Consider the following 19,261-nt stretch of genomic DNA (forward strand, 5'->3'; position numbering starts at 1 on the left):
TGTGTCCTCGATCAAGCAAAGAACGGATCATCGCTCGACACCGCGAGGGGAATTAAGTTTTAATTAAGTAGAAGTGACTAAGTAGAAGTGAGAACGTGAAGCTAACAATCACAGCTATTGTACTGTACTACGAGTGTTTACGCGTCACGAGAAACGATAGTAGCAATGTTTAATGATAGATAATATAACTAAAAGAATTTACGAGTAATCCTCCGCAAGCGACTCTTTTGTGTGGCGGTGAGTATACTTGCGTGGTTACTAGTCAAATAATAGAAAAGGATATATACATCATATACGTGTACGTGTACATTTATAAAATTCTTTCTACGCGGAGTATACGCGGAGAATATACTCTTTCTCTCTCTCTCTCGGAGTCGATTCTCCGATGGGGCATTACTTAAACTAACGCTTGAAAAGTGTGTGTAGACGAAGTAAGTAGACTGAATGGTACTATAGCCTTTGTTTCATTCATTCTATTCGAACGAAATATTGACTTTTACATTTACCTATCTCTCGACTTCGTGGATACTACGAAGAGATTGCGAAGAGTATCAAGAGAAGAGGAAAATGAAAGTGTATGACTGAAAGTATGCAAAAAGTGAAAGGACAATTTGCGACAAAAAATACGCAAGGCATTGTCAAAAGAGAATCATTGGAAATATGTCGATATCGCGTAACACGATGTCTTCGTATAAATAACCTGACGTATTAGGTATTTTCATGAAATTGCACAACACATTTACGAGACAGTTTTCACTTTACAAAATCTTAGCCCCAAAATTTTTAGGACCTATGAGATTTTTATACGCAGATATTGCACGCCTCGTACAGTAGTGTGTGTGTGTGTGTGTATGTGTGTGTGTATGTATATATATATATATATAGCATGATATAATTATATACACGTATGTATCATTATTTATATATGTAATATATAATTATATATGTAATCGAATGCGATTATATATATATTTATAACTATACATATATTCACGACATATAAATCGCACATTCCCATAACATGTTGGTTTTGTAAAACTTACAGCTACATCTTCTTGTCTCATACAATGCAAACATAATTGTCAGAATGCGGAGAGAGGAAGTTGAACGTTGTCTAACACGCTTTCGTCTTTCCGCATTGTACATCTAATGTTGAAGTTAAACAATCCCTCTCTCTCTCTCTCTCTCTCTCTCTCTCTCTCTCTCTCTCTCTCTCTCTCTCTCTCTCTCTCTCTCACACACACACACTAGTCAACCTATCGAATTATTGAAAGAGAGAATCGTTGACGACACTCACATTCCTTTGTTTTTTTTTCGTTTATGAAAAAAGAAAGTCGAAGAATACAAATATCGTTACGCTTCACAGCTAACCACAGCATTCGGCAAATATGTTTCACTCGTTTAAAAATTATTTATATCACAATAAAACGCCGGCGCATCCTTCCGTCTCATTTCATGTTATCCAACTTGCGCATACCTCTTTCTATAGATCACTCCTTCTCCAGCGTTCATCGATATTAAGGATGCGTCTAGAGGCTCTGGCAGGTTTTGGCCTAGATCCGAGGTTTCCGGATGGTTGCGGAGACGTAAGTTCGGGATTTGCGTTCCGGGTCGCTGGTCCCCTAACGAACGCGGCCTGCCGACGCAAACCCTCGATCACAGCGCTTGTACTAGGCAAGAATCAAGGGATTCTCGACACAGTCTGAACGTAAAATTACGGTAGTTGACTCTTCGACATCGAACCTGTCTCGTCTGTCAGCGCGCGTGCATCTCGTGGCTTAGCGCGCACTCTGTAGAATTTCGTGCCACGTGGGACGTGGTACCGATTTTCATGCTAGAAAGAGAACGAGATTATATTTCACTTTTTACTGTAACGAGTGATATATTATTTAATTATAATACAACTTTACAATCTACGATAATTAATCAACAAGGCTTACCTTTCTCGCGTGACAATACTCCTTGTCGATCACTTCAGCGAGAACGCACTTCCGAGAACCACTCGGATTCATCCCTTCCAATGCATCTACGCAGTCCGAATGAAGGAAATAAAAAGTCGAAGATTCCTGATACACCGCATAATTGCTATGTACAGCGTCCCAGACTACGAGTACCACGTCACCTGGATTACAACTAGTGATAGTGACAATTCCCTGTTGCACCATCTTTGCCACTTTTTCTGCGACCTTCTTATGTATGTATGAGGGAAGGGAGGGATGGAAGCACATTGATTTGGAAGATGATCGTCGACTCGTCGGCTCTGGACTCGTAGCCGCGTCCCGACTTGAATTGGAGTCCGAAACTACTGCGACCGACGCATTCATGTCTTTGTCGCGATTTTCCGGCATCGGATCAATACCAAATGTCCTCTTGGTTCGTTCTTTCAGCAACTCAACCTCCAAACGAATTTTATCTGTCATTAATGCCTCCACTTTTGCTTCAGCTGCTATTTTACTCGCGCGTATCGAATTTAGCTCGCAGGACAGTCTCTTGTTGTCATTTTCGAGAGATTCAAGTCGCCTCGATAGTCGAGCCAGATCATCATCATCAGCTTCCAATCGTACTTTTTTCGATTCCGAGACCTCAACCTCATACTTTTCGGATTCCTTGAAAATGTCCTCTAGACCAATCTGACCAGCATCCAATCGATCGTAGCTCAAGTCTTTGCATACTCCAGCTTCTAGAGGATACACGATATCATCGTTTTGTTCCAAAACCGTTCGCATTGCTTTGTCTGCGGTTTCTTTGTTCTCCAAACACGCTTTACCCGCTTCAAGATTTTTCATCTATGTACACAAAAAATAAAACAGATAAAATATATAATGATCGATCAAAAATATACAGAGTGATCTCTTTCTTTAGATGACTCTTTCATCACTCTCATCGCATTAAGTATATTAAATATATATGTGTATACATGTGATATATGATATTCATACCTTTTCCATCAAAGTTTGCTGTATCTCCGATTTCAGTTCAAAATCTCCAAGTAATCGATCTATCGTATGCTTATAATGTTTGCCCTGTTCAATCAATGCGGCCGTTCTCATTCTGTACATTTCTATTTCCCTATTTTTCTCTTCGACTACTTCCTTCGCCAATCTTAATTCGTTGTCCAATTTTGCCATGCAATCGGCCCTTTCTTTTATGATAGCAGTACGAACTGCCACAGCATTCTCAATTTTCATATCTTCTCTTGCTTGCGCCAAAATTGCTTCATGATTTACGAGCTCGATAACATCTGTCCGCTGCAAGAAATAAAATTAACATTTTTTTTATTATCTCGTTACACTTTTAATAATCGGAATAAACAAATCACTTACTTCAATCTTCTCTAAACTAGAATCGCTGGGACTCCTTTCCATGGTAGAAGCGGTCATAAGTTTGAAGCGGCTCCGAATGGTTTCTAATTCCGTTTTATATTCCATCTGCAATTTATCGGTTGCCTCTTTCACCATTCTTTCCTGATCGTTGCGCGCGGTGACCAGATTCTCCTCTAATTCTTGAATTCGCTTCTGACACTGCGTCAATGAATTCGTTAAAGAAGTGATCTCGAGGAATCTCTCGTCATTCAATTTTTTCACAGCCTCTTCCTTATCTATGCGCGCTTGTTCTAGTACCCTCGAATAGTCCTCGAGTTGCTGATGTAAACGATCATGTAAGTTCCTCCTCTCGATTTGCTCGTCTTCCAATTTTTGACGCATCGTGGCCACCAGTCGCTCGTGTTCCGCCAATTCAGTTTCTTTTTCAAGAAGATTACGCTTGAGCGTGCAGATCTCTTCCTCACGACTCTGCATTAGCTTCTTAACATCCGCGATCTCGTACTCGTGCTCGATTGTCATTTCCTGTTCACGCTCTTGAAGACGTCGATCGTATTCTCGCGAATGCAAGGACAATGCCACTCGAACGCGCTCCGTCATCTCAACGATGCCGTTCTTGTCCTCATTAGATTGATTTCGCAGAATCGCCAATTCATTCCGCACGGAACTGAGCTCCTCGCATACAACCGTTTTCATAGTTTTCAGGATAGACCGCAACCTTTCCACTTCCTCACGCGTATTACCGAGATTCTCCTGAAATGAGGAGCACCAGAGATATTTCGATGAGTTGTATAAGAATCATATTTTGTGCAACGGATTGTCCTCGACTCTGAGTAAAGTAGTCAAGGAGAATTCGTGTCAAGGAGATTAGTCAAGGGAAACTCCACTCTTTTTGTTAATTTTAAATCACGAATGTCCAATTTGCGCGGTACGCAAAATTGCAATCATTTCAATTTAGAAACAAATGTCTTTGTAAAAGCAATCGTGTAGATGAGTTCAATGGGTTCTGAAGGAATGTGTGACTCGAGGGATTGGGAAACGAGTGCGACGCCAGCTATCCTGTAAAAAATCAAGATGCACGCATATATATGTATACACGCGCGCGCGTGTCTATTATTGAATGCCATAGTATTTGTACAAACAGAAATCAGGGAGCACAAGAGATTCAGTTCAATTAGTTCGAACGGTTACGGAACATAAGTCAAACAGTAATACATACCCACGTCACGAGCTCTAATTTGCATATAGTCAATTCTAATCACTAACGAATATAAAGATATAATAACGAAAGCACCTAGAAATCATAAAGAAGAAAATTGAATCAACTACTAGTACGTTTAACAAAGTACCGAGGAATATTTTAGATATCTTGATGCGGAGAGGACAATGAGAGGAAAATATAAAGAAAGGTGAGAAGAAGAGAAAGAGAAAATTGTACATTTTATAATATATTAATTTTAGAAAACGATGAATAATAATATAAAGGCAGTACTTTACGGAACGTTTTACGGCTACGACTACGATAGTTGTCTGTTAGCGAGCTTTAAGTCGTCCAATACCTGAAGGAGGGACACGATAGCCTGATGCTGACCGTCGGCGGGATGTTCGCTGAGGCTGCTCGGCAGAGATTCATCCATGTAAAATTCCGTACCCATGAAGTCGGTAGCACCTACACCGACGGAGGGACTGCTACCACCGCTACCGGATAACGGATGCTGATGTTGCTGATGCTGGCCGTCGCACATGACGGAGGACCGTAGCAAGGAAGGAGGATTCGGACTCAGGGAATGTTGCTCCTCGAGCGGTATAGCGTCGCGATAATTCGAGAGACCGCTCACGCCTCTGCGAAGCAAACAACTGGAAGAATCGGCGGCGCCGTTCTCCACGCACTCGGTCAGCGGACTTAGCTGCACCGGACGCTCGCTCGTGGCGGATAGACTGGGAAATTGGAAAGAGCCGGGTTCGCTTGATGTGGTCGAACGTGTTGTTAAATCCGCGACTTTCGAGTTTAACGGGGAGACGTTAGTCGAGGTCGAGGAAGCGGGGGACACGCTTCGAGAGGCACCAACCTCCAATTGCTTCTGCCGTTTCTGTTTCGCCCCGTCGAATACGCCGGGCTTGGTTACTTCCACGCCGGCTTGACCAATTTTCTCGAACTCCTCCGTATCAGTTTCGGATTCAAAGTCGCCCCTGAAAATCGATACAAATGTGACGTTCGCGATTTGTATAATTCACCGCATAAGGCGACAATATAACGAGTTATTAAGGCTCACCTATCAGATAACAATGGCGCTCTAGTGCGTTCTTGTTCCTTTGCGGGAATATCGGTGCTCACCGATGTAGTGTCTTTCTCCTTGGTGCCATCGGTGCTACCTTCGGTGAAGCTTTTCGATAAGAAGAATTGCGTTATGCTGCTTAAATCCGGCGTAGAAATCGTAAGCGCCAAATCCGGAAGCTGCGATCGCAATGACTCCATGTCGTCCGCTGTCAACTATGTAGTTAAATATGAAGAATGAATTATTCGTATATGTATACTTTAATGATTAACAAAGTCTATCGCAGATCTTACCTTAGGTAGCCCGTTGTCAAAAACGGAAGGTGCTTGCGTTGCAAAAGGTGGTGGTGTGTCCTCCAGGCCTGGGAAGAGGGTGTTCAAGAAGTGACCGTCAAATTTGCTCTGAAACTCTCGCCTACGTGCCAACTCTTCGCTGTGAACAGTCAACAGCTGGCACGCCAGATTGCTTGCCCATACGAGGAAAGCTTGCGAGAAGGTGCGTCTTCTAACAACCTCAACCACTGCGCTTATGTACATCTGCGGAGCTAGATGGATCTGTTGAAGTACCTCCAGATGCCGTCGCAACCGCTTCAGACTCTCGTGATATATGATTAGCTTGTTGCCCACTTCCACCATTTTATTCTCCACGTACATGATCCACTTCAAGCGATGATAAATATTCACCGACAACTCTTCCTTCGCCTTGGTGCATCTGCGGCGGATGTCGCGCAGCTGATTGTGATTTTGCAACATGACGAGCAATTGCCGCCGGTGAGAATTACAAAGATCTGGCAGGACGCTCGCATCGCCTAAATTGCTCGCGCGATTCTGATTCTGCAGGAAACCTTGAGCAAGCTCGCCCTGCTCGTGAACAAGTCTCTTGGTCTGCACCATCAGCTGTTCCAGGGCAAACAGCCTCTCGCCTAGGCCCTTAATCTCCTTCATATCCTGCTTATTAGCATTATCGACAGCTCCGTTCACTTCTGCCTTCAAGGCCTGCATCAATCGTTCATCGAACTGCTCCAGGCCACGCGAGCACTGCTCTGCCACTTGCTCTAAGCTGCTTTGATTGTCTTTCGCAGAGATCCATCGTAACAGACTCAGTACTTCCCCACTATCCTCCGATGCAGTTTCGGAAGTTTGACTCGGTTGATCATCTGGACTCAACAAACCCTCGGCTTGAGCTCTCAAGGCCGGCAAAATTGGAATTTTTGCAAGAGTGCCGAGATCAGCGCTGAAGCTGCAATAAAATTTTATATTCGTTTTTTCAAACGTAACTTCGCTATTTAATAGAATGAAAAACATAAATTTAAATGTTATCCTACTTCTAATTATTATTAATTTAAAAATTCAATTTACTATACATTAAAATGTTACAGACATTAAGCAATCACTTATATTTGGTGAACAATAAACTTTGATGCGCATATTTTGGGATAAAATTAATACTACGATCATTTAATTACTCATTAGCAGTATAATCAATGATAATTGAAGCAGCTACGATTAAACATGGTAATCAAAAGCTATAATAATTAAAACGTGACTTCAATGGTAATTATATTCCATTGTAATTAAAGTAATTATTGAGAGTAACATTACGCTATACGTTTATGGTAGCTGCTACTCATAATTCATTACGAAAAATTTGCTTAATATCCCGTAACACATCCTAAGCCCATTAATCTGTACTCTCACTATTATTCAATCGAGCTTTGATCAGCTTGATAAAATCTATAATACGAAAGAAAACCAGTCCCTGACGCATTAAATCGTATCGTTCAATGCATCCTGCCAATTAAATTATTGACTAATTTATGCAAGTAACATACAGAGAGATAAAAGTGAAATATTTTATAATTCTTCGAAACTCTCGCTTTGTCTTTCATTAAATTTCGTCATCATAAATTTCTTGCCAGTTTTGATAAATTCATCGATATCGAAAGAATATTGAAACAAGAATAGAATTCCACGATATTTACACACCAATGAAATGAAACTGATATTTACACATCAACAGAACTGAGAAAATGAAATAGAACTGAGAAAAAAAGGTCCATACTTATCAAGGAGCTTCATGTGCTGCTGCCTCTCGGCGAGGTACAGGACGAAGGCTTGCTGGAACTGCTCGGCTCGTGATTGAAACATATGCGTGATGTCCTCGAGATTGGCGACCACCGCGGCCCAGCCTTGTTGCTGGAGATGCTGATCGTGAACCAGCCTCTCGCAGATCCTCGTCTGCTCACGCGCCAGGCCACAACATTGTTGGGCCAAATGAGCACGTGCGCAAAGGGTCTGATAAGTGGCTGGCATTGCCAGTGAGGCATCGATCTGAGTCTGCAGGTCGACATCTAATAAACAAAGATAAAAATCAAAATAAATACTTGTTTTCGCGTAATTTTGCTCTAAAATATAGTATTTTGATAAATTATAGGTAATACGATAGAATTACATAATAAACGGCTTCTATCTGACGCTGTCAGTATATTAGAAGTTACAAAATACAAGCACTGTGAAGTATTTTTCTAATAATAATAAACCTAGAAACGGTAACGAAAAAAAAAACGTATATTGCATCTATTACGTATATTGTGACAGTGTATTCCTTTCGAAAATTGTACGTCACGTAAATTACAATATGATAGAGATTGTGAGAAAAGAATACAGAACAACACACAATATCTCTTTCTAGGAATGTGGATTAGAGAAAGTTATGTTTATCCCGTGTGCAACCTCAATTCTAACTTTAATAAAATGGTTCTTGCATTACCTAGACCATGCTTGAACGAGAATCGATGTACCTATAATCTTTTTGTGCCTGTCAGGCGTCTGAAAGCGCGTACAACTCGACAACTCGTGACTAAATCTGAGAATTTAATGAGGTTCTATCTAGTTAGTGAAACAGACACAAATAAGACGCAAATGCTTTTCACTACAAACAGCTATGAATTTGAAGCTTGAAGTTGTTGTCGATCGTATTACGAACGTAACAAAGGCAACTAGGAAATGTACTCCTTTTACGTAAGGATGATGTTAACACGCGAATGTTGACGAGCTCGTAGCATCAGACAAAAACTATGCAACGGATCGAACCAAGTGGCAGGTGTATAATTGATCGGCGAGGCTCGCCAGAGAGCGTAATCTTGGCACGCGATGAAAATTCAAGGTCGCCATGACACATATCGCTTCAGCAACCTTACGTCACACTCTAGATTCAAGAGGCGAATTACGTTTAATTTCTTTAATTAATTAATTCATGTGTGCACGAAATCGCGGAAAAAAAAGGAAGGTCATTCGAACCGATGATGGGGAGTAGATTCGAGTATATACCTATATAAAAGGACGGTAAGAGAATAAATGACACAAAGGAAAGAAGTATGATACGTGGCACGTGTATCGCTGCATAAATTTACAGACCGATATTTTACATATCCTATCACGCCTATTTAGGATATTATACATATCCTATCATGCCTGTTCCATAATGATAATGCATGTGTGACTCGATCTTTATAAACCACCAAGTGACCCTACTGACTTGTAAGTGCAAAATGTATCGTCATTATGCGTGATCGAACAATCGGCGAGATGCCGCAATATTTATTTGAAAGTCAAATAAGTCATCGGCAGATAATCGCAAAGAAGGAAGAAGTGTTACGGATGTAATCATTACATTGCTTATCGCGACGCTGATGCTCCACTTACCAAGCATGCTACAGATGCATATACATATGAATTAAGAAACTGTGAAAATTCTTTATCGAAACTGTAAGTCTCAATTTACGATAACCTTTGGCAGAAATAATTATTTCTTACACATGTACCCATTTTTATCTTCTCTTTGCGTTACGTGTTTTCACAGTGAAAAAGATTAGAAAAAAGGCATAATCGCTCTTTGATCTCGTATCACGAAGCAGAAAGTCCCCTTATGATTTTACCGCTTGCATCATTCATACCGAGAATCTAGACAGCGTGTGAATCCTTTTTTATTGCGAGATACATCAATCATTATATATACAGAGGACAAAATAATATAAAGTATTATACACACGTTGTTATAATGTTTTATAGAATTATGAACTTGTTACAATTGACTGTTAAGAACACTTAATTATCAATAACTTATGTGAACATTGACGATTATTCTATCGTTCTGTTGAATCATGGGCCGTTCATTTAATGACATCTTACAAATAATTGCGAGCGACTTTGTTATGTAAGAAATTAAAATTTACATTAGGTTTTTATCGTTATAATAATATTGGAATGTACCGCTTTTTTTAATTTAATTGTTAGATAAATGTTGAAAATGATCTCACAGAGATTGAAACGTATGTTCTTGTTTTGTTAGTTTATCTCTAATTATTGGTTAATATAATAGCATTAAACACCCAGCTTGGCTCATAACCCTTATTTTGTGTAATTTTATTTATTTTATTGTTATAAGATACTTTGTACTATTTTATTATAAATAACAGACCCATCATTTACTTTTAATATACGTTCTATTCTGAATAAAATAGAGTCATACAATGCTTGAATAGTTATCAATGGAATGTTAAACTATACTTTTAATAGAACAACATTAACAAGAGATTGACCTATCATTTGCTTTATTTGCTTTTAATACATATTCTATTCTTGTTGAAATAGAGTCACACAATGCTTGAACAGTTATTAATGGAAAGTTGTACTATTCTTTTAGAACGTCTTTCAATTGCTTATATAAATGATACTAAAGAAAATTTTAAAATTGTTACTGTTCTCCAAAACTTCAGCGTCTTTCTTGACCAATGCAATCGTCCGATGTAAAGATCATAGAATTATTTGCAGTTTTGAGGAACAGAGTAAGAAAAATAGATTTCCTTCTCCAATATTTTTCAGTAATGAGATATTTTTTTAAATATAGAAGAACGGTATAACATTGCGCGCGCGCTTTCTCTCTCTCTCTCTCTCTCTCTCTCTCTCTCTCTCTCTCTCGTAGTTTTTACATTATTCAAGCATCAAACTTCTTCCAGTAAAGATATAATCTGTATTAAGGATAAATATAAATGCCGCATAAAAACAAAGATAAACCTTGTATTACTAGAAAAAAAAAAACAAAAAAAGTAATATACTTCTCAGGTGTTCATTATTTTATCTATTCCCTGTAGATATCAATCTTACATTAATTTATACGCGCGCTTTTGCAATGAATATTTTATTTCTGTTTCTCGAGAATATAGAAAAATCGGTAATAACATTTAAAAATAAAAATACATTTCTCCCTTCTGATCGGAGTATTATGGCGAAATGTGCCATTATCTTGCATTTCTTTACATGATATAACAAATCGGTAATTTGTGCAGAAATTTAACAGAAATTTCTCGCAAACGAGAGTGGCGCGCACAAAAACATATTTTTCTTCACCATAATCTACTTCAGAGTACATAATCGACTACACGTTGTTCCTCTTGCTGAGGCGTTCCTTCAACTTTCACGGAGGAGATAATTGAGTCGCGAGAGATTATTCGCGACAATAAACATTATTGTGAAAAAAAGCATGATGAAGTCTGGAATATAACGTGGCGTAAATTACCGGTTGTTGAACCAACAATCTTCATCATTTTATATGTATGGAAGATTTTTCTTAATCTAAACGTTTCTCATTCCCTGCCCCTCCCCCTCTCTCTCTTTCTCTCTTCTCTTTTTTCTTTCTATCAGTCTTTCTAACCATATAATATAGTAAAGAAAAATATGGACATCCCCGAGTCTAAGACATCGACAAAAATGTGATAAAGCAGCGATATAAGGTATATTTACGTCTATAGGTCTGATGCAGGTATACCGCATACGTCATTTCATCGATCGTATCTTTTATAGAGCGCGGCTGAACGAAAGTTTGCGTGTAACGCGCGTAGTTCCAAGCTAGGATCGTGGAAACCTGCATTACGCTGGGGACGCAGCTTCGTAATGGCTTTTAATATGTTCATCGTGCGGGAAAGCTCTCCGGATTCCGTCGATTTTTACACAGCAATTTTTCCAATCGGTAGACTCGAACATTAAACTGCAGACTACTCTAAGTACAGATACTAATTGCTCATTTGCCATCTCGAAAGAGTATTAAAGAGTACATCTCATGCCTTTATCTCGCGCTCGTTATCTCGACAGATTCGATGCATCGGCGATATTGCGGCATCATCGAAGGCTACCAAGTCCGCGACCTCGTTCGCACGGTAATTGCACGCGCGGCGCGGTCGGGCCAAAAAAGAAAAATCGGACGCGATGGCTCGTGACGAGAAGCAATAATTCCGGTATAATTGAAGCGCGGAGAAATCGTGCTAAAGGCGCGTTAGATAGTTGGCGTCACACAGTTTCGGGAAGTCCAATCTAACAAATCAGAAAGTTTCTTTTGAAAAATGCTAATGCGCAAGACGAATAAAAGCATCGATATTTCTATGTGTTTATATCTAGGCGCGCCCCTCCTCCCCCCCCCCCCCTAAAATCGCATCGAACCCATCTATAACGTTCTCCTTTCAACAACATCTATTGTCGATACCTAAAGGAGTGCCGCTTACGGCACTTCAGGCGTTTCAGCATCAGAAAGCATTCGGATAGAATAAATGGCAAGTCCGTGAAATAGAATGAATACGTAGCACTTTCGAGGATACAAAATATATATTAATGTCGCTCCACTTTCCCGTCGGTAATTGTTTCTTCGTTTCACGAAAAGCTTAATGATACGGATGACAACACGATCGCAGAAAACGAAACAACGTTTTCGAGAGCAAGCTACCTCTTTTTCTTTCTGTCTCTCATCGCTTGATATCTCCTTTCATGGGATCCTGTCGTTTCGTGGGATCAGCTTCGTCGCTCGATTCGCAACCGATGCGAATCCGGATGACTCTCGCGCACTTCGCGGAATCTCGGAAGAGTCGCCATTAAAGTACGAAACAAAGCCATCGGCGAGGCTCGGCCTCGTTCACACGATAATTGCAGGCTACGCTCTGGCCAAGCGATACACGGAAAATCGCATGGTTGCACCGCTCGCGCGCCGGCCGTTGCCGGGTTCCCGTGAATAAAACAACCGCCATGGAGTCGCGAACCGTGTACCACCCCAAGTGTGAGTGTTCGCTAGCAACAAGAAAGTGCATTTCCATTCTAATCTACTCGGAGGTTCTACCAAACCGATCTTTAACTTTCACCCGCGTTCCACCGTATGGCAAAAAAGATGTATTAATTTTCTTTCGTACAGAGGTTTTCCTTAATTAACAAAACAGTTTATCACGAAGATAAATCAAATTACGAAGCACGATGATGATATAAAAATGCGAATAAATCTCAAGACAAATAAAAAACAAAGTAAAGAATAAACCAATACATAAAAAAAATCAAAAGAGGAATAAAATATGAGTAGAAAGTATATATATGTATATATAAAGGAAAAAAGAAAGTATAAAAAATATCTCAACCAATTTGATGCTAATATTTCTTTCTTTCGAAAACTCTTCAAGATTTCTTGCAAGAATTTTTTATTTGATTATTCAATGCGCAAGGAGCTCTTTTTTTTATAACTTGCAAATTTTTAATATACATTTCGATATTTTTGCTAAAGAAAATAATCAGCTGATCGCAGCTGTAACTCGCACGTTCCGCATCTCAACTCGGTTCCAGCCGAGCGTTAGTAGCCTAGATGAACGCAAGGGAAGTGTGCTTATCAAACTATTATAATGATCATACCACGCGATCCGGAGACATCAAAGGACTCACCGCAATATTACGCGGAAAACCTACCGAGCGCGTAGGCCGATCTGTCGTAATACGCAGGAAATAAGAATCTAAGAACTACAGTCCACAATGGTTGCATTCAGCAAAAAAGCAGCTTTGCAACTGTTGGAAAATTCTTGAATATGATTGGTTTATACTCGTATATTTAGATCCAGTGAGGAACTAAGGGCAAGACCAATCATATTAAAGAATTTTATAAAAGTTGCAAAGCTACTTTTTCTGATGAACGCAACCAATATAACACGTTACACATGTATATGCACACGAAACGGTTACGACACGCAAAACGATTACAACACATAGAAGAAATAGCAGGTACTCGAGGTTGCGAGTATGTATTTATCAAGAAAGTGCACCAAGTCATTTTCACAGTAACTACTAGTCGGACAATCGAGTAATCGAATTACGATTATCTTCGAAAAATAACGTGCATTCTAATCGCACATGACGTGACACGTAACGAGATATTTTATTTATGTAAAACATATGTTGTAATATGTTAATATATAACCTCCACTCTAATAATAAAGATTTGAATAAAAAGAATTTTCTGGAATGATGATGGTTGAGTAAAAATTTTACAACATCAACCTTGCATAATTACAGAAGATATAGGTTAGCTCCGCACACAGTATCTACCGTTTTGTATTATATTTCGTGAAACTGCACACGAATACAGCCGTTATTACGAGAAAAGCTCGGCAGCGACGTGAGTATGGTTATTAAATATTTATTCGTAATTACAGCTCGGTTAAGTGCAATTCGGAAATATGAATCTGTTGACCAACGTCTATAGTACAGTTTCAAAGATATATCATCTATCTGGAATAAGAGTAATGATGTTAACTTTGCACTTGTGATCATATTCATGCGTTATGTTCGTCAAACATAACTCTATGTAATTTCAGAATATGTTAGAGCGATAGCTTGCTTTATACAATGTATACGACGATCATATATAAAATTAAACTGTAAATGCAAATCATTCAGCAACAGGCACTTGTAACGTGATCAGAGATACCTGTGCGTCATTCTATTAATCTTACTTTGAACGAGACACATGTATGACTTCTTATGACACGTACGACTGTCTCGTAATGTTATAAAGTTCCGATAAAGCTGACGTTGTCACTTACACGTATGTTTACTTACCGAAATGTTCACTTCAGCAAATGGCCTAACGCAATAGTCAGTTACAATTGTAAACTTACAATTACAATTAGTAGTCGTACAGAGTACTTAAAAAAAGGCTTAAAGGACAGTTGCATATAATGTTAAAAATAGATATGTTCAGTCCTATATATAGAAAAATACATATTGTATTTAAATATTAAGTATTTAATTTGAGTATATATTTCAAGTTCATATATCAACGCAAATCTAACATAGGTTTATTACAAGCATCAAGTTTATTCAAAAATATATTCTGAATCCCAGTTTAATACTTAGTTTAATATTCAATCAAAATTATTAAATTTAAACAAATTTGATTGCTTATTGTATAAATCGCTTTTTCGATAAAACAATATTCTTTAAAAAAAAAAGGGATTCTTATTTTAAGTACACAATAATAAGTTTTTTCAAAAGAAGATATTAAGTTAGAGCTGCTTTCAGCTAAAATAAAAACAGCTAACTTAACACCTCCTTTCTAATAAGATTTTCTTAAGAAAGATTTAGTATCAAGAAAATATTCTCTGCTAAAGATAACCGTTACTTAAAAGAAAAAAATAAATTGAATAAATCACACTTTTCTTGACAGTAAAATGATATCTTTTTGTGTATAAACTAGTGGATAAACTCCTTAAGATATGGATAATTTATTTTACTGTTTTCAGTTATGAAACTAATATTCGAAACCAAAAATGTATCGTATTATGACGCACGTATGTGTCTCGCCGACACATTCTAATGTTTTTAATGTTCCAGCGTATTATCGGTACACTGAACGTCTACTTTAGAAACTAGAGCAGAGTTATCTGCTTATATACGGTTTTAAATTCTTCCGTCCCTTTTTTCGATCACCCTGTACGGCAGCCTCGATAGGATGCAACGTAATATATTTTATGCAGCGTAATATATTTTACGCAACGTAATATATTTTACGCAACGTAATATATGCGTGCGAGCATACACACATATGAGATATTGTCGTGCTCGTTGCAACAATGTATGCGATTACGGTAATCTCCGTGTATGACATATACGACCGAGTTCATACGCGTGCATGCTGTATTATTGCTTTCCGCGGTTCTGTCCGAGGTCTCGCTACGTCGGAGGTTTCCATCGACCGTCTCTCGACCAAGTCAGACCAACACGAGAACGTTTCCCGACGTGTTTCATGCTTTATTACTTCGACCAATTCTTGGACATTACCTCAGCAATTTCGCCCTTAAATCGGCACGCGATTTCTCTTTACGATATTAACGATACCTAAGTTGCTGATTATTGTGTCGTTATTAATTTAACAAGAATGTATATATATGAAATAATATCATTAAAGGGATCCTAAAGCCGTCTGTATTACCGACTAATTTTTGTATAACAAATACTTTTTTTCTCTTTCACAGATTCGAAAATCCTTTTCCAGGATTAAAGTATATACATTAATACGTGTTTGTGAGGTGGAGTTTATGTCGAGAACGATAAAAAATTTTTCTTAAGATTTTTTTCAATTTCGGAATTTTTTGTCGTTCTCGGCATAAATTCCACCTCACAAACACAATTTAATGTGTATACTTAATCCTGGAAAAGGATTTTCGAATCTGTGAAAGAGAAAAAAGTATTTATTATACAAAAATTACGATTTAATCGATAATACAAACGGCTTTAGGATCCCCTTAATACACGACTCAATTGCATTCTTTATGGAAAGCTAACTTTCTCGTATGTACTGTAGAATGCTATAAGTCAATTTTCTACTAATTTTTAAATTTAATTTTATATCTTATTTAAAACAGGAGATAATAAGATTTAATTACCGCGAGAAGAACTCGCTTCTGTATCGTTGAATCAAAAATAGCGAAAATGAAATTCTTTCAAACATTTCTTGACAATATAAGGCATAGCTGCAGTTCACGCTGTAAAATGACTATAAAAATAATTAATAAAATAATTTTTCAATTACTGCATGAAAAAGAATAATTTTGCTGATGAATCTAAAAATTTAGTTAGAAAACAGATATGAAAATAATTTTGTTGGATGATTGAAATTATTATATAGAACGTTTAAATTTCAAAACTCTTTTTACAGCATTTCTTATCATGCTTGAAATTCCTACAAAATTATTTTGATGGTTCAACAAAATTATTTTTGGATCTATATTTAGCTCAATTTTTAGATTCTTCACCAAAATTGCTCTTTCCGCGTGCAGTATATTACAATTTCAAAAACATTAGAGGGTACTAGGAAATAAATAATATACTCCGGTATATTTCTTTGTCTCGCTAGCCGTTTAGAACGTTTCCCTGGAAGCCGGGAATGAAAAATCGCCCCGTGTGGTAACCTAACGAACCCCTAGCTACGGTATCGACTTTATATGCACATGCACTTGGCACACGCGCGTATACAGGGTGAAAACGTAATAGCTTGGGTCACGGTGACTCGGAGCAACTGTTCTCGGGCTTAACTTCGGTCTCGGGGCTGGAGATCTGACGTCGAAATAAATTTTGTAAACTGACTGCGAATTGTTCTCTTTTCGAAATATAAAAAATGAAGATAAAGTACACTGCGTCGTCGATATACACATGGGAAATCCGCTTACTTTCGAACACTATTATCAAGTTTTGTGCAATGTTGCGAAACTTTCTGTCAGCGTGTTATTACCGATGCACGTAGCACCGTTCCCGGCGGCTAACATTTTTCTTTTACTCATTGATCAATGATCAATCCATTTTATCTCAAGCTGTGTTGCGTGATTTGCACCAGATCGTCGACTCTGAATGCTATCGCCGAGTGTTACTGTTTTCGCATCGGTTCGATGCAAATGTATCTTCTTTCAACACGATAGGTCTAATTTTTTTGCAATGCCGAGATATTACGTATCGCAAACGATACTACATGTCGCATGGTTATTAAAAGAGAAAAAATTACAGTGTCACAGGATAATTACAATACGTGTATCTTTAGGAATATATTTATGGATACCAGGAAAATAAGTGTTTCAATAATGCTTGTAACGTGCGACGATATAAACTCACAAGACATAGACGCAAGATATATCGATTATATCGTTATTATTGAAAAAATCTTTGATTATAAATATCTTATAATCTTCAACGTAAATATTTTCCATAGACGTAATAAGAATAGATTGCGCATTCCTATAAAGTTATTACTATCGATTTAGAAAGAATGAAGTAGCTTGAATCATATCGCTTTTTCTCTTTAAAATATCGAGATGAAGGGACATGCTGATAGAGTTGGACAGAGATGCTGTTGAAATGATTCAATTCTTTCTAAAGAAGCACTGATGCTAAAATCGGAAAATGCGCAATCTACATATACCTATTACGTCTGATATTATTCATGATCTGTTTCTTGCTACTTTTCATAATTCAGTCTGACACTGTTCAATTTTGCAACTTTATGAAAATATTTTTCCAACTCAGGAATAATTGATAATGCGAAGATTTGTATTGGTTTGTTTGTGATAAAACTTTGATCAAGGTCAACCTCGTGGTAAATCGAAGATCGAAACCAGAAGGTAGTGACAGCCTCGCGAAAATGTCACGGAATGTCAAAGATACGTCTCGAGGCAAATGCAATTTCGCTCACATCTCATGTCCGCGAACGAGATTCAACTGACTGCAGAGTCGGAACCAATTGGATTTAATGGCAAGGGAAAAAATCATTACTCGGACTACTTAACGCCGCGAATTGATGTACGAGTAAGAGGCTCTTCAGATATATCGATGTTGAACGATCGTACAATGCTAAAAGTACGAACGAACAAAGTATTAAAATCTTCTTTGTTTCAACCGAAAATCGATTACTCATCATTGAAGAAATATATGCCCAGCGTTAAATAGTCCGCATCAATACTTTCGTCACGTTTAGCATTCTTCGCGATCAATGACACTCTCTTCGACATCTCTAATCAACTAACAATTCCAACGTTATGTCGTTGTTTTCGATAAACAATTCTATTCGCGACATTCCGAAACAACTGAGCGATTCAATGTCGTCATTTAAGAGGGCCGATAATCCTGAGCTTAATTTAATCCCGATCGAAGTTGAGCATCTCAAGATATAATGCTTTTCGATAAATTTTTAACGACCCAGGGTATCAGTATTCTTTTAGTGTGGAAGCGAATATAACGACCTGGATACTATTATTTAATTCATTCAAGGTTCATAACGTTGATAGACTAAAGCTGCAGAGTGATAGAAATTCGGATCTTCCATTCTGTAAATCTTGTGGACTCGTAAATGTCCACTTCTTGAGTTACCTTTGCCTGTACGCGTCGTAATTCAATCGACCGTAGAAGTACGTCCGCCATAATTCAACGAATGTCTCACAGCTCTCAGAGAAAGACGAGTGTACTTTACTATATCGCACAAAAAAGCCTCCGTGATCGACTGAATTAATACTGCCTCGGGTGCTCGCCGCGACTTCGGGAAGCATCACCGATTGACTATTTTTGCGACTCCGCGGAAAAGCGTCACGCCGCGTGCTGAGCGGCCTAGTTTCGCGTTCTATGCAACGGGAACTTGACGCTCTCGATGTCACGTCGCGTGAGATGTGCGCGCGCCCGCGCGGATGGAGAATCAGATGGTTATCCCGTGGATAACAAAATCAGGTCGAACGGTTGATCACAAGCTTCGTTAACAACGCGGCGGATCAAAGTCCCATGGCGGCGACGTCTATGACCCGGCGGAGTTTTCACGACGACGCGACAT

The 19,261-nt window shown here is 38.5% G+C and overlaps 1 protein-coding gene across 3 annotated transcripts in view; it reads right to left on the reverse strand.

Moving 5' to 3' along the window:
• Positions 1-977: 977 nt before the first annotated feature.
• The window catches only part of Atg17 (autophagy-related 17), a 33,639-nt gene continuing 15,355 nt past the window's right edge, over positions 978-19,261 (reverse strand). The window contains exons 3-11 of one of the 3 annotated variants that reach the window (XR_001936551.1): positions 7,658-7,946; positions 5,890-6,835; positions 5,594-5,811; positions 4,880-5,510; positions 3,324-4,073; positions 2,940-3,248; positions 1,941-2,786; positions 1,243-1,834; positions 978-1,179 (exon numbers count right to left, since the gene is read on the reverse strand). Coding sequence is in view for 2 of the 3 variants with exons in the window: in XM_018445402.1 (XP_018300904.1) it covers positions 1,715-1,834; positions 1,941-2,786; positions 2,940-3,248; positions 3,324-4,073; positions 4,880-5,510; positions 5,594-5,811; positions 5,890-6,835; positions 7,658-7,946 (4,109 nt within the window). In the remaining variant the exon portion in view is untranslated. Of the gene's footprint in view, positions 1,835-1,940; positions 2,787-2,939; positions 3,249-3,323; positions 4,074-4,879; positions 5,511-5,593; positions 5,812-5,889; positions 6,836-7,657; positions 7,947-19,261 lie in introns of all 3 variants that reach the window. The other 2 variants (XM_018445402.1, XM_018445403.1) reach the window with 2 other exon arrangements.

The sequence above is a fragment of the Mycetomoellerius zeteki genome, unplaced genomic scaffold (genome assembly GCF_001594055.1).
Source record: "Mycetomoellerius zeteki isolate Tzet28-1 unplaced genomic scaffold, Tzet1.0 scaffold159, whole genome shotgun sequence".
In the NCBI taxonomy this organism is placed as follows: domain Eukaryota; kingdom Metazoa; phylum Arthropoda; class Insecta; order Hymenoptera; family Formicidae; genus Mycetomoellerius; species Mycetomoellerius zeteki.